The sequence below is a fragment of the Sus scrofa genome, chromosome 12 (assembly GCF_000003025.6).
Source record: "Sus scrofa isolate TJ Tabasco breed Duroc chromosome 12, Sscrofa11.1, whole genome shotgun sequence".
In the NCBI taxonomy this organism is placed as follows: domain Eukaryota; kingdom Metazoa; phylum Chordata; class Mammalia; order Artiodactyla; family Suidae; genus Sus; species Sus scrofa.
The window spans coordinates 31,257,784-31,285,774 of NC_010454.4; the positions used below are offsets into that span (position 1 = coordinate 31,257,784).

Sequence of the window (27,991 nt, forward strand, 5' to 3'; positions counted from 1 at the left end):
TATGCTCTTCCCTTATAGTCACACCCTCCTACCCCCAGCAACCACCAATTTGTTCTCTATCATTATAGTTTGTCTTTTTGACAATAGCATATGAATAGAATCATGCAGTATGTGATATTTCTAGAAAATATTGGGTAAGATGGTTTGTTCCATGAATTTTGAAGCTCTGTCATTAAGTGCAGTTGCATTCAGGATTGTTCTCTTCTTGATGAATTGACCCTTTTATTGTTATGAAATACCCCTCTTTGTTCCTTGTAATTTTCTTTGCCCTGATGTTTACTTTGATATTAATAGGGCCACTCTAGCTTTCTTTTGATTAATGTTTGCATGGTATATCTTTTTCTACCTTTTTACTTTTCACTGTTTGAAGTGAGTTTCTTGTAGATAATGTAAATTGGATTATGCATTGTTACTGTATTCTCACAATTTCTGTCTTTAGTATGTTTAAACCATTTACATTTAATAGGGTTGGGTGTAGGTGTACCATTGTGTAATTTGCTATTTGTTCCTTTTGGTTTTTGTTCGTTTTTTTTTTGTTTGTTTCCTCTTTCCTTCATACTTTATTTGAATGTTTTAAATCTTCCATTTCAACATGATTTTGTATGTTTGTGTAGTTTATATATAGGGAGGGCAGGACTGGTTGCTCTAGGAATTAAAATTTTTTAGCCTACTTAAAACGTATTTTACCACTTGACATGAATGTAGAAACCTTCTCTCTCCCCTTTATATTATAGTTATTATATATATTACATAATGTACATTAAAAACCACAACCAATGTATAATTATTATACAGTAATTTTCTACAATTATTTTTCCATAGTATAGTTTTTGCTTGTATGCCTCAAATGTATCTTACAGACTCAGAATAGTCTGTTTACCCATTTCTGTTATTCTTATTTTCTTCTAGTACAATTACTCTCCTCTGAAGAACTTCCTTTAGCCATTATTTTAGAGAAGTTCTTTCGACAGCGAAAGTCTGTTACTTTTATTTCATGTGAGTTTGTTTTTTTCATTTTTGTTCCTGAGTGATGTTCACACTGGATTTAGGATTCTGGGTTGATTTTTCTTTCAGTAGTTTTTGAACGTTGTGCCAGTCTCTTCTGGCCTAAATGGCTTGTAATGAGAAAGCCACTGTTCATTTAAAGTCTTATTCCCCTATTGACTCTGTGTTATTTTTTCTGTCTGCTTTTAAGAACTTTATTTCTAATTTTGAGAAGTATGATCTTGATATGTCTCGGCATGGCTGTCTTTTGGGTTTGCTGAGTTTGTTTCCTGTGGCTACTATAAAAAAAATTACCATGAACTTAGTGGTTTAAAACCACAGGAACTTATCTTAGAGTTCTGGAGGCTATAAACCTGAAAGCTAGCAAGGCCAGTCTCCCTCCAGGGCTCTGAAGGGAGAAGCCATTCTTTGCCTCTTCCAGATTCTGGTAAGTGTTGGCACTCCTTTGCTTCTTCGGCTTTTGCCCACATCACTCCTCTTCTGCCTCCACCTTCACATTGCCTGCCCCTCTGTGTGTTTCAGATCTCCCCCTGCTTGTCTGTTTTGAGGTTACTTGTCATTGGATTTAGTGCCCACTCAAGTAATACAGGATGATCTCATTTCAAGGTCCTTAATTATATCTGCAAAGACCCTTTTTCCAAATAAGGTGACACTCACAGGTTCCAGGAATGAAGACAATGACTTAATTCTTTGGGAACTACCACTCAAATTACTACATTGAACTTCTTAAATCTGTGGGTTTCTCTTTCACCAGATTTGTGAAGTTTTTAGCCTTTATTTCTTCAATTTATTCTTTTTTTCTTTTTTCTTTTTTAATTACTCAATTTATTACATTTATAGTTGTACAATGATCATCACAATCCAATTTTATAGGATTTCCAACCCACACCCCAGCGCATCCCCCTACCCCCCAAACTGTCTCCTTTGGAGACCATAAGTTTTTCAAAGTCTGTGAGTCAGTATCTGTCCTGCAAAGAAGTTCATTCTGTCCTTTTTTCAGATTCCACATGTCAGTGAAAGCATTTGATGTTGGTGTCTCATTGTCTGACTGACTTCACTTAGCATGATAATTTCTAGGCCCATCCATGTTCCTGCAAATGCCGGTATTTCTTTCCTTTTAATGGTTGAGTTCCATTGTGTATATGTACCATATCTTCTTGATCCACTCCTCTGTCGATGGACATTTAGGTTGTTTCCATGTCTTGGCTATTGCAAATAGTGCTGCACTACACACTTTCGACTGTTCTTCTGGGACTCTTGATGACACACTTTAGACCTATTGTCATTTTCTCATAGATCCATAGGGTTCTGTTTATTGCTTTTCTCATTCTGGTTCCTGTCTCATCCCTCTTTTGCTGTTTAGCTCATTCTGTATTTTTTCTTAATTTCAGTTATTGCATTTTTCAATTCTAAAATTACTTTTATAATCTTGTGTTTCTTTGCTGAGACTTTGTTTTTCTATTTTTTTTTCAAGAGTGTTCACAGCTGCTTGTTGAAGGATTTGTGTAATGCTCTTTTCAAATTATGAGAAAATATCAACATCTGTGTCCTCTAGATACCAACCTCTGTTAACTGTCTTTTCTTTTGCAATTTGAAATTTTCCCAGTTCTTCATATGCATGGTAAATTTGGATTATGTCTTGGACATTGTCAATGTTATGAGACCTTCTGAAATCCTGTTGAGAATGTAGATAAAATTTGTAGGCAAACAACCCCGTGAGGTTTATGGCACAGTTTCAGCCTGCCTTCTGTGTGCCTTGGTTCTGATGTCAGTTTAATTCTCAAAGCCTTTGCAGTGCTGTACGTGCCTTCTGTCCCACATGTGTGCCACCCCGTAGTCAGTATAAGCTCTGGACAGCAGACTGTGTGTTCAGGTCTCAACCTCTTTGGCATCCAGTTGGGATCAGCCCTGGATGCACCCATCAGGGTGTGAGCCCAGGATTTCAAAAACAAACTTTTTGCGTTTTTGTCCTTACTGTAGGGTAATCATGTTGTGTTATCACACTATCCTAGGTTTGCCCAGAGGACCAGCCATAATTTCGCCTCAAGTCATGCATATGAGAATGTAAGTAATGAAGGCCTTCGCTGGCAGTGCACTAAGAAGCAGATTGTCGTGGTTGAAAAGGAACACCTGTTCCTTAATTCTCATGTTCTGCTCAGAGTTTCTTTATATTCATAGTGTGTTGATGCAGCCCTTGGAAGGACCTTTCTTATTATCTTTTTATTCTTGTAAGTGGAATCTCACTTCTTTTTTCTTTTTTGTATTTTAGGTATGCAGTTGTGGCCTATGGAAGTTCCCAGGCCAGGGGTCGAATCAGAGCTGTAGCTGCTGGCCTATGCCACAGCCACAACAATGCCAGATTTGAGCCGCATCTGTGACCTACGCCACAGCTTGCAGCATGCCAGATCCTTAACCCACTGAGCAGGGCCAGGGATCAAACCCTCATCCTTATGGCTGCTGCTCAGGTTTGTTTCTGCTGAGCCACAATGGGAACTCCTGGAGTCTCACTTCTATTACAAAGATAGTTAAGGATCAGAATCCTTAGAGCTGTTTATATTCGCTCTCTCAAATTTCTTTCCTCCCATCCTCTGATAGACTTCAGACACGTTTTCCTTCCTACCTCTTTACAGAGCTCTGTCAAGGTCACCAGAGACCTCCAAATTTCTAAATCTGTCCTGCAGTTCTCAGTCCTTGTCTTATCTCACCAACAGCAAGAGACAGAGACAGTTAGTCGTGGCCTCCTTTCTGCAACACAGGGCTTTCAGGCACCATTCATTTGGGGTTCTTCTCCTGCCTCACTTCTCCATCTCCTTTACCCATCCCTCCTCCTTTGCTGGCCTCTCGGTGTTAGAGGCGCCAGGGTTTAAGATTTCTCTAGCTACATTCATCCCTTCGTGGTCTTTTGGTCTCATATCTTGAAATACTACTCAGATTCCTACTGACAAGTTGCTGTCTCCAGCCCATACCCCTCCCCTAGACTCAGAGCTTCCATCTCCACGCTCCACTTCACACCTCCTCCTATGTTCCTCCCAGCCCCAGCTCCCCATGTGCTCCTCCTCCTGTTTTCTCCGCTTAGTAAAGGACCACAATTTCAGTTGCTGAGCTCAGAAACTTGGGAAAGTCACGCTTGCCCTCTACTTACCTTTTACCTGCAACATGTATCTATTATCCAGCCACTTCTCACCCCCTCCATTTCACATCCGGGTCCAAGCCATCAGATGGCTCGTGCAGTGGCCTCCCTGAGGGTTCCTCTGCCACAGCCCTCACTTCCCTCTCCATCCCCTCCCCATCACACAATCTTGTCTCAAAAAAGAAACCAGAGCAATCTTTTTTTTTTTTTTTTTTAAGGGCCACACCCACGGCATATGGAGGTTCCCAGGCTAGGGGTCTAATCAGAGCTACGGTTGCCGGCCTTTGCCACAGCCACAGTAACAACAGATCTAAGCCATGTCTGCGACCTACACCACAGCTCACAGCAACACTGGATCCTTAATCCACTGAGTAAGGCCAGGGATTGAACCCACAACCTCATGGTTCCTAGTCGGGTTCATTTGCTCTGTGCCATAAGGCGAACTCCAGAAACCAAAGCAATCTTTTAAAAGTAAAGTTCATATTATATTACTCATCTGCTCTGAACCCACCTACGATTTTCTTCCTCACTCCACTTTATTCAGTAAAAACCTGAAATGCTGATCTGACCCCTCCCATTACCTCTCCAGCCTCACCTGTTGCCTCTCTCCCTTGGCTTACACTGTTCCAACTGCCCTGGCCTCCTTGCTTCAGAGTGTATGACCTAGTGTCCCCTCAGATAATCACAGGGTCCACATCAGACTCAGAGCTTTGCTCAGTGTCCCCAGGGATGAGGCATTCTCTGACCACAACTGTCAGGACTGTTGGAGCAATATCCCACCCCAGCCTCTTCTCCTGTGGCCCAGCTTATTCCTGAGAGCACTTGCCATCTGCCACCTGTTTACATTTGTTGGTTATCTGCTCCTTGAGGGCTGGGGTTTGGCCTCTTTTATATACTGCTTTATTTATAGAGCCTGGTACATAGTAGGTCCCCAGGATATAGCTTTGAAATGAATAAGGAAAATTACAAGGAGATATTTCTTACTAAAACTTTACTCTTTATCTGTAAGTTTTGATATCTTCACCTTATGCTTTTTTGTAGCTAATGTTTTTTGTCCTCCTTGAGGCTGAGGTTTTTATATTCAGTGTGGAACAAGAGACTCTAGACTGAGCCTTACATTCCTATTTTTTTAAGTTTATATTTTATATGGGAAATGAGGTGCAAGGGGCATGAAGCCAGACAGAAAAGTAGTAAATGTTGTAAGGGGTTGTTACCTAAAAGCTAAAATAATAGTTAATAATTACTAATTCTTAGCGAGTTGAGAGTATATAGTTCTTGGAATCATACCACTTGGAAGTCTAGGAATCTAATAAAGAAAAGCTTAATATAGAATGTTTATTTAAACATTCACTCTGCTTTCTTTAGTTTCCAGAATATTCAGATTCATTATTACCACAGCCAGTTAGTCTACAGAGCATTCCAGCAACATCATCAAACCAGAGACTGCCGACCTTGCCCAGCAATCATCCATGTACGTGACACTTTATTGTTTGCATTGAATAAGGAAACTTGTGAGGATATATGGATCTGCTAGGGATTTATTGGTAATTGGAAACATACAGAGAGGAAAAATTAGAGATGCATTTGCATTTTTAAGCTCCATGAGATAAATTCAGGGCAGATATGACTGACAATAGGGGATTGTAAAAATGCTTGTTTTACACTGAATATTATATTTTGAGTGAGTGCTGAGGTAAATGAACCTTTAGTGGAAGTTTGGAAATCTTTTTGTTAGATACAGGTTTTTTGTACTTGGAAGTAGCATTAGAACAGCAGTGTGGGAGTTCCTGTTGTGGCTCAGGAGTAATGAACCTGACTAGTATCCATGAGGATGCTGGTTCGATCCCTGGCCTTGCTCAGTGGGTTAAGGATCGGGGATTGCTGTGAGTTGTGGTGTAGGTCGAGGATGTGACTCGGATCCTGTATCACTATGGCTGTGGTGTATGCTGGCAGCTACAGCTCTGATTCAACCCCTAGCCTGGGAATTTTCATATGCTGTGGGTATAGCCCTAAAAAGACAACAACAACAGCAACCAAAAGCAGTCTGCTTATGTCTGGTTGTCAGTGTTTGTTGGGATCTTTCGTTTGAAGTCTAGCTCATAAAGAGAATGTTGATTTTGTGTATCTCTTCAAAAAGCACAGTGTGTGTTTTCTGGTCATTTTGTTGCCTATAGCAATGACAAAGAATGATCTTCAGCCACCCAATTACTACGAAGTAATGGAGTTTGATCCCTTAGCGCCTGCTGTCACTACAGAGTAAGTCATTTACAAAATGATTTCTTTCTTTTTTTTTTTTTTTGGTCTTGGTTCCCTGGTAGCAAAGCTAACAGGGCTTGGTTATACATTCTTTTTAAGGTTTTGGTAGAAATCAATGACCTTATTTAAAAATGACTTGAGTTTTTGTGGAGGCTCTTACTGGTCTTGTCATTCTCCGCCTTGGGACTAAAAAATAAAAATGCTGGGGCTGCACATGAAGAAATAACCCGAACTCTCATGTGCATTAGTGCATTCCTCATAGGTACCTGGGCAGAAAGTCAGGTTCTTTACAGCTTGAGAAGAGAGCTACTCATGGACTGGTAATATAAGTACCACATTGAGGGGATAATTTAATTGTTCTTTGACTAGTGCTCTCATATAAGAGCTTGTTTTTTAATTCTCACTACCTATGACAACAATATGTTTAAAATGGATTATTACTGTAAAAATAACTTTAACTTGAAATCCTTAAACAGCATTATTTTATGATTTCATACTGGTCAACTGTATGTAAATATTTATGATAGTTCCCATCATGGCTCAGTGGTTAATGAACCTGACTGATATCCATGAGGACAAGAGTTCAATCCCTGGCCTTACTCAGTGGGTTAAAGATCCGGTACTGCTACGAGCTGTGGTGTAGGTCACAGGCTCAGCTCAGATCCAGCGTTGCTATAGCTGTAGGCCAGCAGCTACAGCTCTGATTGGACCCCTAGCCTGGGAACCTCCATATGCCATGAGTGCAGCCCTAAAAAGACAAAAAATATATATATTTATGGATGGTAGGCTCAATAGAGCTGTAATGTACTTTGATTGACTGAAGTTTATCCCCCCAAATTGTATACAATGATTAAAGCAAATTTATGGAAATCATTGTTTAGAAACCAGCAGCCTGCAGGCTATAACTTGCCTGCAGCTGTGTTTGACCTATCTGAATTTTAAATATGCATTTGCAAATTAATTCCCAAGAGTTAAAAAGTGAGATATAGTAAAAAAAAATATCTGGACCTCTGGATTCTTTGGGACATGACAGAAATGCCAGGCCTGCATTTTTACATGCTAACAATAGCCTGGGGCTTTGTAGTAGCTGCCTCTTTAAGACAGGTAGATTCTGAGGTCCACCAGGCCCCACCCGACCCCCTGCATCCCTTCATCTGATCTGCCAGGTACATGAGGCATTTGCTACACCCTCAATGTAGTGATCCATTTTGGAATGATTTATGAATAAGTCTTAATAGGCTTAGGAGTTCATTAAATATTTTTTCCTAACAGGATTGTGAAATTTCCCTAGGTCATTCTGCTTGATAAAGTGTCACTGAATATACTAGTGGTTTAAGAAATTAGAAATTGGGGAGTTCCCGCCATGGCTCAGCGGCTAACGAATCTGACTAGGAACCATGAGGTTGTGGGTTCGATCCATGGCCCCGCTCAGTGGGTTAAGGATCTGGCGTTGCCGTGATCTGTGGTGTAGGTCACAGACATGGCTCAGATCTGGCATTGCTGTGGCTGTGGCGTAGGCTGGCGGCTACAGCTCCAATTCAACGCCTATCCTGGGAATGTCCATATGCCTTGGGTGTGGCACTAAATAGACAAAAAAAAGGAAAAAAAAAAGAAATTAGAGATTGGTTAAACTAGGTATGCTATCTGTAAACTATGCTCTTATCAGTTCTGCATCCAATAGGAATATAGACTATAAGGAGATATTAGGAGATTCTTGTAATATGGAGGTGCAACAGATATTAAAAAAACAAAGAAGAAAGAATTTCTACTCCAGCAGAACACAGAGTGCAGTACTTATACATACACATGATTCATTCATTCGATAAATGCATTGAACATTGACTGTGTGCAAGAGACAATGATCAATGCCTAATTTATCATGTTGAACATCTAGTTTGGAGGCAGAACTTAAATCACCAGGCAGACATGGATTTTACAACTTGTGTTAATGGTATGGAAGATGCTGACAGTATATTACAGAAAGAACTGATTTAAATGAGGGTTAGAGAAAGCCTGGGGAAGTGACATTAAGGCTAAGACCTGCAATTTTTAGTATGGTGGCAAGTTTGGGAATCAGTGTTGCAGGCCCTGGTAACAGTTTACACAAAGACCCTATGGGGAGAGACTTTGGCACATTCAAGGAAATGGAAAAGCCAGGGACAAAGAGAGCAACAGGGAACCTGTTACCAGATGTGGAAACTGCCATTTGGGAATAAAAAGAAGAGCATGCATAACTATGATGAACATCGCTGAAGAAAGATGAGGTCTGAACACTAGATAAATCACTGGTGATTTCAGTAGAAGCATTCTGGTATATTGATAGGGACAGAGCCAAATTTCAGTGCATTAAAAAATAAGAGATGAAGGGGACATATGAGACATTTCTTAACTTCCTGCTCAGTTTTGTTGTGAATCTAAAATTGCTCTAAAAAATAAAGTCTGTTTTTAAAAAAAAAAAAAAGTCAAATTCTTAAAGTCCCACAGACTTTTTAAGGGACAAACTGTTAATATCAATAAAAAAACTTTTGAGGAGTTCCCATCGTGGCGCAGTGGTTAACAAATCTGACTGGGAGCCATGAGGTTGCGGGTTGGATCCCTGCCCTTGCTCAGTGGGTTAGGGATCTGGCGTTGCCTTAGCTGTGGTGTAGGCTGCAGACGCGGCTTGGATCCCGAGTTGCTGTGGCCCTGGCATAGGCCAGCGGCTACAGCTCCAGTTGGACCCCTAGCCTGGGAAACCTCCATATGCCGTGGGAGCGGCCCTTGAAAAGGCAAAAAGACAAAACAAAAACAAAAACAAAAACTTTTGAATGCAAAAAAAAAAAAAAAGTAAATGAAGTAGATGCTAAGTGCACAGGTTATAACTTATGCAGAAACTTAAACATGAAGTGATCATGGTAACTGGTCTGACAGGTAGAGGATTATTGAGGTGATTAAGTAGACATGGGATTGAGTGTATTATTTTATAAAACGGGAGATAACTGGGATATCTATGAATTCTGAGGGGTAGGATGTAGTAGAGAATGAGAAGCTGAAGATTCAAGAAGGGAAACACTACGCTAAATGAGTATAGTATTTGAAAAGTGAGGGGTAGAGAGATAGGATCACAGAAGTAGATCATGGTACAGATGAAAACAGACTTGAAGATCTGGTGATGGGAACCTGAGGTTTCTGACTGACAGGAGAGGGATCAGAGATTTGAGTGAAGAAGGCTTGAAACAGTCTTGTAGACAATGAGAGACAAAACTTACAAAGAAACATTAAAATGTCTGGACCATGCTGGGTTGGGGCCTTCAAATGTGTATGCCTTCAAAGTGCTGTATTTTTATGAGATTTTTCTTTTTTTAGCCATGTGTTGCTATACTGTGTATATTGATACCAGTATTTGTAGATACATTTTTGAGCTGTGGACATACGTAAGACAAATATAAAGAATTGAATGAAGGCTCTCATAGAAAAATTACTATATATAGGGAATTCCTGTGTGGCTCAGCAGTAACAAACCTGACTAGTATCCATGAGGAGGCAGGTTTGATCTCTGCCTCTTCTCAGTGGGTCCAGCCATTGCTGTGAGCTGAGGTGTAGGTCACAGACACAGCTCAGATCTGGCATTGCTGTGGCTGTGGTGTAGGCCAGCAGCTGAAGCTCAGATTAGACCCTTAGCCTGGGAACTTCCATATGTTGCAAGTGTGGCCCTAGAAAGATCAAAAAAAAAAAAAAAAAAAAAAAAAAGAAAAGAGAAATTATTCTATATAAACTACAAAGATGACAGTTATATGCTAAAGGTAGCTCAGGAGTTTGGACTGTAATAACACAGGTTCAATAAACTATGAATATGAATTTTTTTTAATGTTTTGATGCCAGGGAAAGCTGAACAATTTTTTTTTTTAACAGATAGACTGTCCAAATTTGAGCCATAATTCTCATTTAATTGAAAGTGAAATCGTTATTTAAGGTGATAAGCTGCATGATCCCCTGCAGCATTAGGATCTAAGAAAGCTGTAATGTAAGCTTTAGGGCAGAGACCTTTGTTTTTATTCATCGATAGAGCCTGAACACAGAAAATGGCACTAGATTTTTATGGCCAGTTAAGATGCTGGCAGTTAATAAGTCAGAGCATACATTGAAATTGATACATAATTCTTTTGCCATGATGGCTTGTTTCTTTCAGAGCTATTTATGAAGACATTGATGCTCATCACCATAAAGAAGCTCAAAGTCACAGTAACTGTTGAGGTAAAGACTTCACTTTTACACAACTTACATTGCACATGACTGCAGTGTAACCATCACTTTCTACAGTTAGCATTTACATTGTAAGGGCCATCTCAGTCTGACACTTTGATGAGTAAAATAATATTACACAAATTCCTCTGAATCACTCAAATTATAATGAACTATTGTTCACTAATGAAATACTTTGTGACTGTGTTAGCTAAAAATTATGACTCTTGGGAATCAAAGTCCTGGTATAGAAATATTGCTAACAAAAACAGATGATCAGTAAAACTTAGCACTAGAATCAAAGTTGCAGTTAATACTTGTTAAATGGGTCTAGTAGAACCCATTATTAGTCTAGATAGGTCTGGATTCTCTTGCTTTACCAATCATCCCATTTATTTACTAATAAATGCACATAACCTATTCACCTCATTTATTCCCTTCATACCTTCACCATGGAAGTAGTACATTCCTACCTTTCCTCTATTAGACTGTGGCTCTCAGTTATCAAGGAATGGGGAAAGAGAGGAAAGGGTGGAGGTGGTTTACTTTTCTTTTTATTCCAGATGCAAGTGGATGACCAGCTCACTAGCTGCATTTCTGGTGCCAATTCTCTAAAACGGAGACCCTGTCCAGCTTTGAGACCCGAAGTTAAGACCTTCCAACACATCAAAACCATGGTGGAAATTTCTCCTCCACAGTAACAAAGTTTAAACAGAAGAGTAACAGTTCCAGAGTTAACAGTTATGACCCCACAGGAGCTCAGGCTTTATCTCAAAAGAACTTGGTTGTAACATAAATTCACTTAAGAATTAAGAAGAAAAATTCATGGCACTGAAGCCAACCAGGTTAATTAGGTGTAGCAGCTTATGTTTCACAGGCCTTCCTACATTTAGAGGTCATCACAAGAGCTGGGATAAGAGAAGATGAGGATGATTTTTATTACAAAATAATTGTTTATAAATGAAAGCATGAAATGTGAAAAATTAAATACATTATTCAGGAAGAATAATGAGTGCCTTCATTTAGCTAAAGTTGAATGTAAAAGTCAATTTGCACTTCTTTATAAATAATACTCTTGTTTAGAATTATGAATTATAAAAGCCTTGATGATTTTAGCTTAATTATATTTCAGGTACCCTGAAGAGGTCAATGGATTCTACATTGCATTGCCTTTAAGCATAATTCTTTATAATACTAAATGTTCTTTTTTCTTCTTTTTGGAAGAAAGACTACTGGAAAACATGCAGAATAAATTATGCATTCATTTATATCATAATTACAAACCAAAATAAATTACTATTAAAACAGTTTAATACATCTTTTTTCAGAGAACTTTTGATGTCAGTAAACTTTCACAATCCTATACTTATATTTTAGCATTTGGGAACTTGGAACTTCACAAGAAATGCTAAAAGCCTAGTATATAAATTAATCATTTTATTTAAATGTCATGGTACCAAAATTTCAAAGTAATTATTTAGTACTCTAAATATAAAATAACTGTAGATCTTAAAGGATATAGTCAAATTTGAAATCAGAATGCAATCTTTGAGCAAGCTATTAGGGCTTAGAGAGTCTTCTTCCATTTCGAGCTTTTAAAATAGTGACTGTATTTAAGAAACAAAGCAGTGTCTTTTAATACTACTTAAATTCCAGGTATGGTTTCAAATAGTCGTACATTCTAATGTAGGGTAAATAAGTTGGGAGAAAAAGAACCATTGGTACATAATATTTAAAATAGGAGGCTTCACGTTATTGTAAATATTTCTCTTCTGAGAAGACAAGATACATGATTTTTCAAAAATCACAAATCTGAAGCAGGACTTAGTTGCTGACTTCAATTATAGCCTGGGACCGGCAACTTCTGCCCCTCTTTGGCTTCAAAAAAAGTATAAGAAAGAGTGATGAGATCAACATTCACCATTCTTGGATCTTCAGCAAATTCAGGATCAATGTAGAAAAACACTGGCATATCTACTTCCTCTTGTGGATTAAGCCTTTGCTCTTCAAAACAGAAGCACTAGAAGTTATAGAAAGGTATTCATTTATTAATATTTCTATTTTATTATATATAACAAAAACTAATGCTTCATTTATTGGCTTTAATAAGGATACTGTTAATTATAATCTATAAATTCTGTGATAGAATCTTTCACCTCAGATTGAGTTTTGCTTTAAGGATTGAGAACGAGCAAATTCTTCTCATTTTAAAAGCAGATATTCGCACGGTTTGGCTCTCAAGCTCTGCACAGCTATTATAAGCAATGGAAAAACAATTTGAAGTTTAGAAGAAAGGAACTTTCAAAAATTAGTACCTATTAAAAAAATACTGCAGTAAATTTAGTAGGAAACAACTTTATATACTTTTATCACATTCTCATGTCTGCATTTTTTTTTGCATTTTAAAATATGTTTTACCTGTATTTTATTGAAATACTGTCCAGCTTCAAATGGTACAACATTGTATGTAGAAATTCCAATTACTGGTTTGTCAGTAGGATTCTTAGCTTTATAAAACGCCAGTGCAGTCTCTCCTGGCACCACCTGTTTTAAGGAAAATATATCTTTTCAGCATTTTAAATTTCACTCTCCTTCTTTCCTTATTTTCATTTCAGACCATAATGCCTAATCTAATGTCAAGGGTCAGCAAAATAAACTGAATACTACCCACGAACATCTGATTTTCTGATGTTACTTGGCATATATCAGTGAAGAACCAATGCACTATAATGCACCCTTAGTTATGGATCATCCTATTGTATGTCCAAAGTTTTCAAGTGAGAATCTGCAAATGTTTTAAAAAATGTATCCAAAGGAATTCTCGTCATGGCTTAGTGGTTAAAAAATCCGACTAGGAACCATGAGGTTGCAGGTTTGATCCCTGGCCTTGCTCAGTGGGTTAAGGATCCGGCGTTGCTGTGAGCTGTGGTGTGGGTTGCAGACGCGGCTCGGATCCCACATTGCTGTGGCTCTGGCGTAGGCTGGTGGCTACAGCTCCAATTAGACCCCTAGCCTGGGAACCTCCATCTGCTGCAGGAGCAGCCCTAGAAAAGGCAAAAAGACAAAAAATAAAATAAAAAATAAACAAACAAAATGTATCCAAGAACAAGTCTAACTTCTTAACCCTTATCCCTGAATATCATTATATGATTGATTAGATTCTTTTTAGAAAAGGTTACCAACCTTAGTTTACAGCCAGAGTAAATTAAATGTATAACTGACAGAATAGAACTTTTAACCAAAAAAGCACTAATACTTTTTAAAAATATTCTTTATATATATAGTATAACAGATAAACTGCAAAGCTTTAAAAAAGTCAATTTCCAAAGGATGCTGTCACATGTACTGATTTAGCCACTAATACTTTGTATACCACTAACTACGGTGATTGGAACTAATATTCAGAACTATATTCAAAACATCAATTATTGGAGTTACCGTCGTGGCGCAGTGGTTAACGAATCTGACTGGGAACCATGAGGTTGCTGATTCAATCCCTGCCCTTGCTCAGTGGGTTGAGGATCTGGCATTGCCGTGAGCTGTTGTGTGGGTAGCAGACGTGGCTGGGATCCCGCATTGCTGTGGCTGTGGCGTAGGCTGCTGGCTACAGCTCCAATTCGACCCCTAGCCTGGGAACCTCCATATGCCACAGGAGTGGCCCAAGAAAAGGCAGAAAAAAAAACAAAAAAAACAAAAAAAACCCTCAATTATTACAGTCAGTCAGGATTACTAACCTGGGTAAGATTGATAGCAGTTTTCCAATAAGCGTTAACAATTGAGCTTTTCTCGCTATACCTCAATTCATGAGATAATTTCAGTTAAATCCTCTAGGATTCCATCAGTCAAGGTTTTAGGAGAACTTTAAGGTGTATAGTCTTTCTGAAGTAGAATGTGACTATTTACTATTTTTTAAGGGACTGGGATATTTTTTATGTAAATCAGTAAACTAGTTTTCACTGTAACTACTGATTTTCAACGTATTTCCTATCATCCATACCTCAGGTAGAGTAGGACAGCTGCTTCTACTCTCGAAATTAGTGACCAGAGAACTTCTTAGTGAACACTTAATATGCTCCTAATAAAAAGATGACATTTTCCATCGTTCCAAACTAACTTTTATTATAATGCCATGTAACTTAAAACGTTAAAAGTATACTCTGTTACATTAGGTAGAGGGCACTGTCAAAAAGTAGTGTGTGGGAATAAAAGAATGGAATCTGTCAGTATTTTGAAATTAAGTTTAGATGAGTATTTCCCAAATCATGAAATAGTAGTGATATAAGAATTTTTACATGGAACAAAGTAATCTTTTAAAAACTGCTTTAATCACTTACGTATATTTCTGTTTGCTGAGGTCTGAAGTTCCACTGGAGACTTGCATGCACATCTGCATTAAAGGTGACTTTAATGATGCGATCCTTAACAGGTACCATGTTTTCAATCTGGTCTGATGCATGACCTGCTACTGCTGATCCTCCAAGTCCAGTAGTCTAGAAAAAGATATAAAGGTATAATATGCTGAACAGTAATACCACAGATTGGAGTTCCCATCGTGGCGCAGTGGTTAACGAATCTGACTAGGAACCATGAGGTTGCGGGTTCAATCCCTGGCCTTGCTCAGTGGGTTAGGGATCCGGTGTTGCCATGAGCTGTGGTGAAGGTCACAGACACGGCTAGGATCTAATGTGGCTGTGGCGCAGGCCGCTGGCTACAGCTCTGATTAGACCCCTAGCCTGGGAACTTTCATATGCCCTGGGAGCAGCCCTAGAAAAGGCAAAAAGACCAAAAAAAAAAAAAAAAAAAAAACCACCCACAAATTTAGGTACTGATGATCTATTTATTGGATGAAACAAAATTTCAAAAACAATTTAATAATCCAGTAGGATCCAAGTTAATATACTGTCACCCACCATTCCCTATGAATATGCCAATGGTTTAACCACATTTTGAGTGTCAAGGGCCTGTATTTGTTAAAGTCATTTGTTAAATGATTTTTCAGTAATCATTTGGTTATCTGGCATAGTCAAAATGAATCACTTGGAAGAGAGCAAACTCTCCATAGATAGAATTTGAAATTTTTAGCTGAACTTTTCATTAAACATAATTCCTTTATTGCTGGTATTTAATATCAACTATTATTAAGAGAAATAAAATTTACCCACAACCCTGTCACTTCAATAAGATGATTTAAATAATTCCATTTTCCACATTCCTGTCTGGTCCTTTTCCATATCATAACTTTTTAGAGCACAGGTAGGTTTGTAGCTTCACTTCTGTAGTCTTCTTTCCTCAAGTATCATAAGTATTTTTCCATGTTGGTAAATGTTTTTGTAAAATTTTTTTTTCTGTAATTTCTTAGTGTAGTACAGCTTTATGTAGATATCACCAATTAAGCAGAGACTTGATCTTTTTGGCCACTGAATCAACTAATCATAACGCATCATAATAATCTGTCTTGACATTTCTTGTCTGTCTTCATTGCCATTAATTATTTCCTTATCAGAGATGCTTAAAAAATCCTTACCTCCAGTGTCATTCTTCTGAAGGCTGAGGTTGCCAGAATTCTGGTTTCCTGATAATTTATCTGTTACTAAACTAGGAAAAAAATACTAACTTTGAGGCTAGGGAAGACTCCCAGCAAAATACAGTATTACTATCTGGCCTTGTTACACAGTCAGCTAGCTTCACTAAACTGCCATGCAATATTACCAAATGACATTATGTCCCTACAAGATGCATCAGAGGGCAAGCCTTTATTTACCTATAATAGATAAGTACATTCTTCTACTCAAGAGAGATATAATCCTTAAGTTTTAAGATATTACTCTATTTCCTGAATAATCTGAGTTCCTTGAAGAAAGATTCTTTAACATTTTTTAACAGGCAGTCTTTGAATATATATTTTTCAAATTTGTTAGTGTGATGATTTGAGAAATCAAACATAGAAAAGGGCAGTGAAAAGAAAATGTCCTGTACTTCAGTCTAATTTCTTTCACTAACTAGCTCCAAAACTAAATAAATCTTACTTTAAGCTACACTTTCCATGCTCATAAAATGAGCTCAATGTGGTTTATATAATCCCTTATTTTTGGCTCTAAAGTTCTGTGATTCTGAAAGTGAAAGACATGCTTTTGCAGAAATGGCACTACTGGACATCTAACTGTGATTTAAGTTCAGGATCACAAATTACAATTATTGGGAATTCCTACTGTGGCCCAGCAGAAATGAATCTGACTAGTATCCACAATGATGCAATTTTGATCCCTAGCCTTGCTCAGTGGGGTAAGGATCCGCCATTGCCATGAGCTGTGGTGTAGGCTGCAGATGCGGCTCCACTCCAACGTTGCTGTGGTGTAGGCCAGCAGCTGTAGCTCCGATTTGACCCCTAGCCTGGGAATATGCTGTGGGTGTGGCCTTAAAAAAGAAAAAGGAAAAAAAAAAATACAGTTGTTTTTACTTTCCTGCCCTGCACTTTGATACTTGTGCATGAAATATTGTCATTCACTTCAGCTGGGGGCAGGGCTTCTCAATCTCGGCACTAATGCCATTTTGGACAGGATAATTCTTTACTTTTTTTTTTTTTTTTTTTTTTTTTTTTTTTTTTGGTGAGGTGGGGGAATGGGTCTGTTATCTGCAGGGTTGGAGGTTTAGCAGCATCCTTAGCCTCTACCCACTAGATACCAGTAGCGATCTCCCCTCTAAAATGGTACATATTCACTGAAGAATAAAATTAACCACCCATCTTCTTACACCATCCCTCCATGGTTTGGGCTGAACTACACTTGCTGTTTTAGATTCAGTTATGCTTATTATTTAACCAACTGGTAGCTTGGGGATTCATCCTTGGTCCAGGCTGCCCTCTGATGAAAATTAATTCACATTCTATGCTCATCCTCCAGAAATCAAGCTACTGCACTTTCCCATATAAATGTTGATATTAAGAGACTGAAAAGTCCTTTAGATTTCTGCTGTTTCAGTCATTATCAAAAACAAAGGCAAAAGTTAATCTTCATAGGGACAGGGGAAGTAAGCCAGGTATTAACAACTGTAGCGGGAAAAAGCAGTTAACCAGTGACTCCCAAACGCTTCCGCACACTGGAATCCTTTAAAGAATTACTAATGTCTGAGTCCCACTTGATTTAATTGGTTAGGGATGTGACCTGGGTGTCAGGATTGTGAAAAGTTCACTAGGTGATTCCCATGGACAACAAAGTTTGGAAACCACTATCATTCATTCACTGAATGAACCCAATGTGTAGCTCTCCTTTATGGCATGTTTTTAAAACAAATTTCCGGCCCCTATCCAAGTATCCTAATCAAAATCTCTGGGGTAGGGGGGCCCTGACAGGTTTACTTAAGAAGCTCCATCCGTGAGCCTAATGCCTAGACAAAGCAGCAAACAACTATTTAAGAACTTAGGAGAGGAGTTCCCATCTTGGCGCAGCAGAAACAAATCTGACTAGGAACCATGAGATTTCAGGTTCGATCCCTGGCCTCATTCAGTGGGTTAAGGATCTGGCGTTGCCATGAGCTGTGGTGTAGGTGGCTGATGAGGCTCAAATCCTGTGTTGCTGTGGTGTAGGCTGGCAGCCGTACCTCCGATTTGACCCTTAGTCTGGGAACCTCCCTATGCCTCAAAGGCAGCCCTAAAAAACAAAACAAAACAAAAAACAAAGAACTTAGGAGAAGAGGTGAAGTCTGCGCTTGTGGTTGGTTCTCAAACATTAGTTTGCATCAAAATCTGCTACAGAAATTGTCAAAACACTGACTGCTGGACCCTGCCCACAGAGTTTGTTTTTGTTTTTGTTTTTAATGGCCACACCCCTGCTGCATAAGGAAGTTGCAGGGCCAGGGATCTAATCCTGAGCTGCAGCATAAAGCCACAGCTGTGGCAATGCTGTATCCTTAACCCACTGAGCCAGCTGAGGATGGAATCCGTGCCTTCGCAGCCACCCGAATCACTACCACCAGATTTTTAACCCACTGCACTACAGTGGGAACTCCCAGAGTTCAACAGTTCTGGGGTTGGACCCAACAATTTGCATTAAAGTTCCCCTCCTAGATAATGACGCTGATGCCCACTGAATTTTGCAAACAACTGCACTAGAGTGTCTGATCTAAAAGATAAGGACTTTACAGTTACCTATTAATAAGGGAGAAACGCCTCGCAGTCCTAATTCGCACTCGTGATAGATAAAAAGTTACTCCCAGGTGAAGTATGAGCAGCAAGCATACTCCCATTCTGTCAACCTTTGCACAGAAACTATAGTGGTTTACAGAAGGAATATAATAACATAAATTACATTTGAAAAACTGGCACGTGTGTGAGCAGGAGGAGCATAAAGCAGATTGCCAAATACCAGAGTATAGGCTGCAAGCCTTTTCGATGGTGTAGCTGAGATTGAGAGATTTCACTGGGCAGTGGGGTATAGGCACGGTCACTCCAAGAGCTTAGGTTCCACTGGTAGCTTTGTCACTAACTTCTTTGGGGACCTTGGGCAACTAAGTCACTTTTTAAGGCCTGTTTCCTGTTTGGTGGATAATCTCGGACATCCCTCCAACACTACACGGTGAAGCATCGCTGTATAGGGATCTGCCCTGCACCTCTGCCCCTCCCGATGGGCCGCCCAGCGGGCAGCGCCGGCCCTACCTGGCAATAGAGCCGGTAAAGGGGCACGGCGGCGTAGGACGCCCCCAGCATGCCCACGGCCGCAGCGGCCACGTACGTGAGGACCGTCTTGTTCCGCCGCCGCCAATCCTCCTCCTGCTCGCGCGTGAAGGGGTTCGTACTCTTCGGCCGCCGGAGCGGCTGCACTGCCAGGCTTGGACGCCTCCATGTCCCCAACCTCCTTAGTCCCCTCTCAGCACCTCCTGTGCCGCTCCTGCCGTGCCCGAGATACGGCTCTATCCTCTCCGCGGCCCTGGTCGGGGCCCCAAGGTGGCTCCAGGGCCAGCCGCAGAAAGCGACGCGGCTCCATCCTAGACGCCAGAGCCCTCCCATAGCCCCGGAACAGAACTCCCGCCTGTCAGGGGCAAGAAGCCAGATCTCGCGAGGCCTGCTCTATCTCGCGATCTCTGGGTCGAGCCTGCCGCTGCCTTGGCTACCAGGCTCCTCTGGTGGTGGCGCTTGTAGTCGGGCTACGGAGGCCGGGTTGCCGGGCGCCGGGTAAGTTCGCGTTTTGCTTCGTGACTGTTCCTCCTACTTTGCCTCTTTCCTGTACCTACCTAACTTACTTTTAGGAAAACGGCGTGCGTTCCTCCGCGTGCAAGCCCATCATCCCACGGCTTTGGGTCAGTGATCTTCCTAACCTCCATCAGCCTTTGTCTCGACCTGGTGGCCCCAAGAGACTGCTGTCCCGCGCGCGGTCCTTTGAAGGGGGTACCCTGGTTGCAGGTCCGCTCTCACTGCCCTGGACTCGGGCTCTAGGCTCACCTCTCCCAGGAAGGCTTCCGGTGTTTTAACCACAGACCACTGGAACACTCACGCATCTACACTTCCTCAGTCCTTGGGAATCGGCTTCTACTGCTCTGATGTCCCTAAACCGATTGCCCAGTGAAAATTAACCAGTTCAGGGGCGGGAGGGACGTTGTCAAACTTGGTTTTAAAAGCATAGTGACCGGATATGAGGATCATGTAAAGAAGGGTTGAAAGAAATGGGGATGTTTATCTTGGAAAAGAAGCGCATGGAGGATGTAAATAATAGCTTTCTTCAGTTGTCCTACAGGACAAACTAGGATCTGAGTGGCGCGCACCGCGCAGCTGATTTTGTTGTAATGGAAGGAAGCATCTTTCAAGGAACTATGTAAAATAGTGGTTAAGAGCTGAGATTCTGAAGTTGCACCGGTGTGGATTCATACCTGGGCTCTCTCTATGACCCTGTGTCCCTAGGGCAGTTATATGACCTCTTTAAAATCATGGCAGTAAGTAAGAATATGCATGTAAAGTGATTTTCACAGGTAAACATTTATTTAGTAGGCTTTGCTGTAGATGTGCCGAGCAGATGTAAGTATCCCCACTTTATGGATGAGGAAGCTGAAGTCCCCAGAAGTTAAATGACTTGGACTGATACAGCATCTTATTTATTCTACTCTCTTGTGGGCCAGACATTATTCAACCTACTGGGGCTACAGCACAGGGAAAGTCAAAGAAGATCACTTCAGTTATGGAGTGTGTCCTTTCTCCAAGGGACTTTCAAGCAAATAACAGATACATAAATAAGGGAATTTCAGATAACAATCAATACAGTGTAATTGACAAACAAAACGAGGGAAAGTAAGGGAAGGTCTTTCTGAGGATTTGACATTTGAGCCTAGTCCTGAGTGATGATAAGGAGCAGGCTACACAATGACAATTCCAAGCCATGCAGAGGCCCCAGACAAGCAAGAGTTGGTTACCACTGAAGAACAAAAAGACCAGTGTGTTCCTACCATTGTGAGCAGGCAGGAAAAGTGGTAGGAAATGGGCCAGAGCAGGTATACAGGGACCAGATAATAACAGCCTTTTAAGCCATGTCCAAGAGTTTGGATTTTATTCTAAGAGTCATTGGAAACATTGTAAATCAACTATAATTTTAAAAAATAAAGAAGTAATAAGCTGTCAGAGTTTGAAGCATACAATGATATCTGATTCACACTTTTTATTTTTATTTATTTATTTTTTTCCTTTGTTAGGGTCTTACCTGCAGCATATGGAAGTTCCCAGGCTAGGGGTCAAATCAGAGCTGTAGCTGCTGGCCACCACAGCAACGCCAGATCTGAGTCTCATCTGTGATCTATACCACAGCTCACAGCAATGCCGGATCCCTCACCCACTGAGCGAGGCCAGGGGTCCAACCTGCATCCTCATGGGTACTAGTCGGATATGTTACCACTGAGCCACAAGGGGAACTCCTTGATTCACACTTTTCAAAAGATCTTGGCTGTGATGTGGAGAATGGGTTTAAAGGGGAGCGAGCAAAAAAGAAGACACAATGATTAGGAGGCAGTTGCATTAGGCCAGCTGAGTGATGATGGTCACCTTGAGTGAGCTATTGATTAACTTGTGGTCACACGGGCAGAAAATTACAAAGCCAAAAAAAAAGTTCAAGTATCTTCTGAGTCTTCTACTTTGGCACAGAAATTTCAAGATTCTGTGATTCTACAAACATATTTCTGTTTTATTTTTATTTATTTATTTATTTTTCTTTCTTTTTTTTTTTTTTTTTTTTTTTTTTTTGTCCTTTTAGGGCCACACCCATGGCATATGGAGGTTCCCAGGCTAGGGGTCTAGACTGAGCTGTTGCCACTGGCCTACACCAGAACCACAGCAACGCCAGATCTGAGTTGGGTCTGTGACCTACACCAAAGCTCACAGCAATGATTGGATCCTTAACCCACTGAGCGAGGCCAGGGATCGAACTTGCAACCTCATTCTATTCCTAGTCTTGTTCCTAGTCAGACTTGTTCTGCTGCACCACAGCAGAACTCCTTATTTCTGTTTTATGAGAATGTTTGAAAATCTTTTTTGTCTGTATCTCCTTTTGCTCTTACTCCAGATTGGCATTTCTTTCAGGACAAGACCTGTCATATTTTAAATTTCGTACAGCGTAGACTTAAACCCTATATAAACATTAATATCACTGACAGCAACAAAACATTCCCTTTAACCATTCTTTTTTCCAGGTAACCCTTCCATGTAGCAACAGGTAGTAGCATAAATATATCAATAAAAATGTCTTTGTTTTGGACTCTCTTATTTTATTTTGTTTTGTAACCGCAATTGAAACTCCCCCTTTCCAAGGAACTATATAATCTTGATAGTAAGAGAGTAGTGTTGGCTGCATTTCTTGTGAGCCTGAGTATGCTTGTGATGTGGCATAAATCATTATGATAATTAATGCTGAACGATGAGTTCTGTCATGAATGGAATGGGAGCGCCTCAGGCAAGGCTTGTATAACCCTGTTCTTCAGGTAAAAGTGTTGATTACAAACTTAAAACATCAGGGGTTGGACTGACATTTCAGACTCGCCACCTTTAATTTGCAATATCATTTTTAGCAGTAAATAATTAAACTTTGCGAACCCTTTCTAGTTAGCTATGGTCATGTCTGGTTTTACACAGTAGGTAAAATGGGGTTATCGTTTTTCACAGAAACCATTTTGGGGGGTGATGAGTGAGCAACGTGGGTAAAGGTAGGAAAATAAGGAAAAATTGGAAAAAAATAGTCTGATAGTCACACAAGGTCTTATCTGATTATTGGTTTTGAAACTTTCTGAAGATGTAAGGATTATAAACATGTATTTAAAATTTGGTTTGTAATTATATTTTTTAATATTTTTAATACATCATATAAGTTAAGGACAGTGCATCCTAAATCTTATCAGTCACTGAAGTTTATTTCTTAGCTGGTTGCCTAATAAAGCTATTAGATCCACTTGTCAATATGAAGTACCTAATTATTCCAACAGTAGTAACAACTGTTTATTTGGTAAGTATTTACTACAGTACTTTCTTTGTACCTAAAAGAGGAAGAGTAATGCATTTGAGTAAACGGTAAGATCAAGTGAATTATAGTTTGCTTGAGAATGGACTGGATAATCACTGTTTTCCAATTAGTACACAATAATAGCTTAGGTTGTCTCAGTAAGTCTTGATATCCTAGTTTCTTATTTCTTTTTTTTTTTTTTTTTTTTTTTTTTTTTTTTTTGCCTTTTTCTAGGACTGCTGCCGCGGCATATGGAGGTTCCCAGGCTAGGGGTCTAATCGGAGCTGTACCCACCGGCCTTTGCCATAGCCACAGCAGCGCAGGATCCGAGCTGTATCTGCGACCTACACCACAGCTCACGGCAACGCCAGATCCTTAACCCACTGAGCAAGGCCAGGGGTCGAACCCACAACCTCATGGTTCCTAATCAGATTCATTAACCACTGCGCCATGTCGGGAACTCCTCCTAGTTTCTTATTTCCAGGCAGCTTCCTTTAAACCACTTTTTTTTGAGAAGCTACTCTATATAAAAGATTGTGAATAATTGTATATACTAGGAACCATGAGGTTTCAGGTTCGATCCCTAGCCTCGATCAGTGGGTTGAGGATCTTTTGTTGCTGTGAGCTGTGGTGTAGGCTGGCAGCTGTAGCTCTGATTAGACCCCTAGCCTCGAATCTCCATATGCCGAGGGTGTGGCCCTAAAACACACACACACACACAAAAGATTGTGAATAATTTGATATGATTGACAAAGTAAAACGAAAACAGAAATCATCAGTAGAGGCATTTTTTTTTTTTTCCCAAGTAACATCAGGACCAGGGCCAGCTTCATGGTATGTGACCTATTCAGTCAGCACAGAAGGCTGTACCTTTAAAAAGGCCCCTCACTTAGTTGGACCCTGTACTTGGTTTAATGCTCTATTATCACTACCTTGAGTAATTATCTTAATAACTTTGTTTTTTTATTACTCAATGAATTTTATGATCATCACAACCCAATTTCATAGCATTTCCATCCCATACCCCTAGTGTATCCCCCTACCCCCCATCCTGTCTCATTTGGAAACCATAATTTTTTCAAAGTCTGAGTCAGTATCTGTTCTGCAAAGAAGTTCATTGTGTCCTTTTTTTAGATTCCACATGTAAGTGATAGCATATGATGTTGGTGTCTCACTATGTGACTGACTTCACTTAGCATGATAATTTCTAAGTCCATCCATGTTGCTAAAAATGCTGGTATTTATTTCCTTTTAGTGGCTGAGTAATATTCCATTGTGTATATGTACCACAGCTTCTTTATCCACTTCTCTGTTGATGGACATTTAGGCTGTTTCCATGTCTTGGCTATTGTATAGAGTGCTACAGTGAATATTGGAGTACATGTATCTTTTTGAGTCATGGTTTTCTCTGGATAGATGCCCACGAGTGAGATTGCTGGATCAAATGATAATCCTATTCTTAGTTTTTGAGGACTGTCCATACCGTTTTCCCCAGTAGCTGCACTAATTTATATTCCCACCAACAATGTAATAGGGTTCTATTTTCTCCACACTATCTCCAGCATTTATTGTTTGTAGACTTTTTGATGATAGCCATTTTGGCCAGTGTAAGGTGGTAGATCATAGTGGTTTTGAGTTGCATTTCTCTAATAATTAGTGATGTTGAACATCTTTTCATATGTTTTTTGGCCATCTGTATGTCTTCCTTGGAGAATTGTCTGTTTAAATCTTCTGCCCATTTTCTGATGGGGTTGTTTGTTTTTTGATAGTAAGCTGCAGAAGGTGTTTATAAATTTTGGAGATTAATCCCTTGTCAGTCTCTTTCTTTGAAAATATTTTCTCCCATTCTGTGGATTGTTAATAACTTTGTAAACAGGGGGCCTTGCATTTTTCATTTTGTACTGCCCCCCCCCCACTTATTATATCCCAAATGAACTGACTGACATTCTGACCTAATTCAGGCTAAGGTACAGTCAGTCTGCCTTGAAAAAGTAGAACTTAAAGGTAAGAGATGAGGTAAAGGGCAGATTCAGGTCTCCTGAGAATAGTCGGGTTGTTATGAAATAAAATCAAGCAAAAATTCACCCTCCTTGCCATGACCTCTAAGAATCTAATTAACCCTGCCTACTTCTCTAACTTCATCTCTTCTCTCTCCCCATTCACCACGCTCTAGCCACGCATTTTTGTTCTGTAAACACGCCAAGTTTTTTTTTTTTTTTCTGCCTTGAGACCTGTTCTCTGCCTGAAAAACTTGGTCTCTCAAATTTTTTTTTCCTGGCTGACCTATTATTTGCATCCTAGCATTTAACTCCTCTGTCCAGTTACATTTGATTATTTTACCTTACAATATCTGAAACCTAGTTCACCTTGTTTCTTTTTAAAATTATCTTTCTTCCAACACTGGCATGTAGATACCATAAAAGCAGAGGGCTTGGCTTGTTCAGCATAATTTCATAAGCACTTGGCATAGTACATGCACGTGATTGTACTGAGCTGAGGATTGGCAAGCAGAAGGCAGTCAGGTAGTCCAAGGAGTAGTGAGCTGTTCTGGAAGCTTAGGACTCCTTCTTTGAAGCAGTTTTCTGTTGTTCCTCTCAGGGTTGGGCTGTGGGTTATAAGTAGATGCTGCTTGTCTACCTCCAAGACAAATGAGTAGCATTCCTGAACTGCTTAGAGTCTTGAAAGAAAAAATGCACCACCAGGGGGAATATTGCCTTTGGGCACAGAATAAAGAAGATAGTAAAATAACTCTTTGACTGACCTTTTATATCTTGATTTCCTGAAACTTTCAAGCTATTTTAAAAAGATTAATGTCTAGTTCAGGGAAGGGAGTCATCCCTGACTTATGCCAATGTTCTTAAGCAACCCTACGGTTATATAAATAGCTGTTGCTATCTCGAAGAATTTTCTGTTGTCGTAAGTGTATAAGTTGTCACAGTTTCTAAACGCTGTTACTTTTGTGTGATACTGAGTCTGTAAGTCTAACTTTACAACAAGAAATATTTACATTTTTAATATTAGTTCCAGTGAATTTATAAATAGCAGGCACTTCTAATTTGTCAGTCCCAGAGTCCAGACAGATAATTTATTGGGTGGCCCTCCTTCTCCCTTGAAATGATCTTAGTGTAAAATTTCACTAGACAAGCACTCTTTATCCCCCACTTTTTATTCCTCCCAAATGACCAGACTGCAGGTTACCCCGTCTTATTCATGAACCAGATTGATCTTATGAGGGTCATGCACATTTGATAAAGGAAATCCTCCCCTTGAAAACATTGGGGGTGGGTACTTCTAGTTTAGGATGAAATAGAAATTTTAGTTTGTTGAGGCAAAAAAGAACTTTTATGAATGATCTTGTTATTCTACCTGCCAAGAAACTGGGGAGCAGAGTAGTTAAATGGCGGCACAGAGTTACATGGCTCCTGGGCAGCAGAATTGGAACTTAAACTTGGATGTCTTAGCCTTTAGTGGACCAGTCTTTTTCCAATGCAGGGCGATTTTATTATATTGTATTGTATTGGTCTTTTTGTCTTTTTAGGGCCACACCCGGGGCATATGGAGGTTCCCAGGCTAGGGTTCCAGTCAGAGATGTAGCCACCAGCCTATGCCAGAGGCATAGCAATGCTGGATCCAAGCCATGTCTGCAACCTACACCACAGCTCACAGCAACACCAGATCCTTAACCCACTGAGGGAGACCAGGGATTGAACCCTCGTTCTCATGGATGCTAGTCAGGTTCCTTAACCACTGAGCCATGGTGGGAACTCCTGCAGTGCTCTTTTGAACATAAAACCAGGGGCAAGGAGAGTTCCACAGTGTTTCTTTTTAAATGGACTGTGGCAAGTTAATTTCAGAAGAAATTAAATACTGTTGATAATTATGAGCTTCCTTGATGGGTCTTATTTCTTTTTAAATTATAGTAGGATGCAGTTCCCTTGTAGTGTAGCAGGTTAAGGATCTGGCGTTGTCACTGCACTCGCTCAGTTTGCTGCTGTGGTGCAGGTTCGATCCCTGGCCTGAGAACATCCTCATGTCACAGGTGTAGCCAATAAATAAATAAATAAATAACAGCAGGAAAAGGTATGTTTTATTTATTTTACTGCTTGCCAATTTGCTTACAAGGGAGTAGTCATAAGATGTTATTTAAAGCATATAGCCAGTTTTCTTGGGTAAACACCAGATCTATGTTGTTTTCTCTTTCAACTTGTAAAATGTACTGATAACTTAACAAATGGAGGTAAAAGAAGAGACTGGCATAAGGGGAATATGACTGTAAAGGAGAGAGAACTAGAATGAACTAATCTTATATACTAGATGCCAAGAAGGAACTCTCAAACTTAATAACTAAATTTTAAAATATTTTTCCTTTATCAAAATGATATGTCAAAGTATACATCCTCATTGTGAAACATTCAGAAAATAAAGAACGATTTAAAGAAGAAAATTAAAAATAACAGTAAATAGAAAATGACATTCTGTCAGTCATTGTTTACATTTTAGTGGATATTTTTTCATAAATGTAATTTTAAAAGGCGAAATTATTCTATACATTGTTTTTAGCCAGCTATTGTTTTTCATCTAATAATGTACTGGGAACTTCTTCACAAATCAACAGACATGAAGGAATAGATCTATGTGATCATTTTTGGTGACTGTGTAGTATTATTGCATGTGGGTATACTAAAAACTGTTTAACCAGTTATCGATTACATATGTAGGTGGTTTCTAATGTTTTGTCATTATTAACTTGTTTGTAATGATATTTATGAATTAAAAAATATTTTTATGTGCTCACCAGATCACCCCTGCCACCTGTAGAGTTTTAAAGGCAGCATATGGATGTTTCTGGGCCAGGGATCCGGGGTCGAATCCAAGCTGCCACAGCTGTGGCAACGCCTGATCCTTAATCCACTGC

At 39.7% G+C, this 27,991-nt stretch overlaps 3 protein-coding genes across 5 annotated transcripts in view; 2 read left to right on the top strand and 1 right to left on the bottom strand.

The window, feature by feature from the left end:
- The window catches only part of TOM1L1 (target of myb1 like 1 membrane trafficking protein), a 63,697-nt gene extending 50,411 nt beyond the window's left edge, over nt 1–13,286 (top strand). For all 3 annotated transcript variants that reach the window (XM_021067247.1, XM_021067248.1, XM_005668945.3), the window contains 5 exons: nt 3,018–3,069; nt 5,501–5,606; nt 6,310–6,391; nt 10,560–10,624; nt 11,176–13,286. In XM_021067247.1, the coding sequence (XP_020922906.1) occupies nt 3,018–3,069; nt 5,501–5,606; nt 6,310–6,391; nt 10,560–10,623 (304 nt within the window). In that variant the 3' untranslated portion in view covers nt 10,624; nt 11,176–13,286. The remainder of the gene's footprint in view (nt 1–3,017; nt 3,070–5,500; nt 5,607–6,309; nt 6,392–10,559; nt 10,625–11,175) is intronic.
- On the bottom strand, nt 10,614–20,067 carry LOC100739396 (cytochrome c oxidase assembly protein COX11, mitochondrial). Its single transcript, XM_003483022.4, has 4 exons — nt 19,263–20,067; nt 14,947–15,102; nt 13,031–13,156; nt 10,614–12,632 (listed from the first exon to the last, which is right to left on the bottom strand). Exons 1-4 carry the CDS (start codon nt 19,611–19,613, stop codon nt 12,450–12,452), a joined length of 816 nt encoding a protein of 271 aa, XP_003483070.1. The 5' UTR covers nt 19,614–20,067; the 3' UTR covers nt 10,614–12,449.
- STXBP4 (syntaxin binding protein 4) overlaps nt 19,333–27,991 on the top strand; it is a 201,713-nt gene continuing 193,054 nt past the window's right edge. Inside the window, exon 1 of the mRNA XM_021067245.1 lies at nt 19,333–19,778. The gene's annotated coding sequence lies outside the window, so the exon portion shown is untranslated. The remainder of the gene's footprint in view (nt 19,779–27,991) is intronic.

Excerpts from the sequence above, each read along its gene's own strand:
- LOC100739396 (XM_003483022.4), bottom strand. The coding sequence starts at position 19,613 with ATGGGAGGGCTCTGGCGTCTAGGATGGAGCCGCGTCGCTTTCTGCGGC. Across the intron at positions 15,103-19,262 it reads TTTACCGGCTCTATTGCCAG|ACTACTGGACTTGGAGGATC; the intron begins GTAGGGCCGGCG and ends ATCTTTTTCTAG. Across the intron at positions 12,633-13,030 it reads AGTATTTCAATAAAATACAG|TGCTTCTGTTTTGAAGAGCA; the intron begins GTAAAACATATT and ends TATAACTTCTAG.